Raw genomic sequence first — 1,491 nt, 5'->3', positions numbered from 1 at the left:
GAGAATATTTCCTGATAACCTTGGCAGGAGGAAGAATATTTCTCAAAGGAGGAATATGAAGTAATGAAGATATATATTCAAACAATCATCACTCCCAGCAACTGTCAACATTGTGGGGGCCCATGGCTCTGTTCCAGGGACAGGAAACCATGTCACATCATCCCTTCTCCATGGTTAAGCAGGACTTGGCATAGTAGCAAAATTGCAGTTATGAAGTAGCAACAAAAATAATCTCTTGGTTTGGGGAAGAGCCACCACAACATGAGGAACTGTATTAAAAAGTTGTAACATTAGGAAGGTTGAAAGTTACTTGTCTAAAGGAACAACTGTTTCCCAAGCTACACCCCTCCCTTCATCCACAAAGACACACATATGCCTCCAAATCAGGTCCAAGGTCTTATCCTTCAAGAATAAGCTAATTTAACAGGTAAAACATATACAACAACTCAAACTGTAGGTCCAGCATCAGGTCTTTTTATTTACTTAGCAATGGGCCATTTTTTGAAGAATGGCCTCTCTCGTGTAGCCTGCTATCTCAAAAGCTTTGAGGTTGAGAGGTCCTCCTTTTGTCCCCTTCTTTCCCATCACCACAAGATACACAGACTCCATCTGAACTATAGTCACTGCCTGGCTACCTCGACTTTGGCCTTTGGTACGGAGATCCATGCTGTTGTTGCCGTTGGTGAACAAGTTGTCTCGGATCAACAGGCATTTGATTCCAGCAAGGGCGACTCCATGGAGATACAGCCTTTCTCTGCCCTCTTTTGCCAGTAAGGTCTGAACTTCTTCCTGGGTTATCTGAATAAAGTTTCCTTTAGTAGAAGAAGCTAATAACCAGGGTGGTCTATTGGTGATAACTGCTGCATCACTGCACATCTCAGATTGTAGGAACAAGTTGATACACTCTTGCCAGATTTCTTGGCTGACATCTTCTATGGACTGCATAGGTGAAGTATGCTGTCTCTACCAGGTGAATATAAAGTTCCTAGAAGGTTGATCTTCACAGAAAGTTTGTCAATAGCTGGCTCAAGAAGTCTGATCAGATAAGACTAACTGACATAAAGTTAAAAAACAGCTCAGTCTGGTTCTTGAGGCTTCTCTGAGTGCCAAGTTAGTGGAGTCTTGGGTGAAGTTGTGTCCCAAGCTGACTGCTAGTAATTTTGAAGCAGGAATTATTTCACTGTGGCTTTATGACTTGCATAATAGTCATAATTCATTACATCATCAGAACCCTCTGGTAGTGACATTCTGGGGCTGTCTCTATGGTCAGTAAGGCAAGGTAATGGAGTAAATCTACTTCCCCAATTACTGGGGAAGAACACCAGCTTCCAATAAGTAAGTAGAGCATAAACATGTAATAATTGAATTGTAAGCTTGAGTGTACCGCAAGACAGGTGAAGCTTAGAGACCTGAGCACTAGGTAGAAAGCAAAAGAATTTACTAGCTTACCAGTTTACATCTTCTTAATGGGACAATATTAGCTATTTGTTT

The 1,491-nt window shown here is 41.6% G+C and overlaps 1 protein-coding gene across 1 annotated transcript; it reads right to left on the bottom strand.

The window, feature by feature from the left end:
• Nucleotides 1-483: 483 nt before the first annotated feature.
• On the bottom strand, nt 484-945 carry LOC114626831 (profilin-1-like). Its single transcript, XM_028774347.1, has one exon. The coding sequence runs from the start codon at nt 943-945 to the stop codon at nt 484-486; it is 462 nt and encodes a 153-aa protein (XP_028630180.1).
• Between the last annotated feature and the right edge of the window lie 546 nt (nt 946-1,491).

This window comes from Grammomys surdaster, unplaced genomic scaffold (genome assembly GCF_004785775.1).
Source record: "Grammomys surdaster isolate TR1022 unplaced genomic scaffold, NIH_TR_1.0 240, whole genome shotgun sequence".
In the NCBI taxonomy this organism is placed as follows: domain Eukaryota; kingdom Metazoa; phylum Chordata; class Mammalia; order Rodentia; family Muridae; genus Grammomys; species Grammomys surdaster.
The sequence above is the reverse complement of the archived record's forward strand: the minus strand, read 5'-3'. Positions and strand labels throughout refer to the sequence as shown.

What these genes read in the sequence shown, in the direction of transcription:
- LOC114626831 (XM_028774347.1), bottom strand. Translation starts at nt 945, where the DNA reads ATGCAGTCCATAGAAGATGTCAGCCAAGAAATCTGGCAAGAGTGTATC.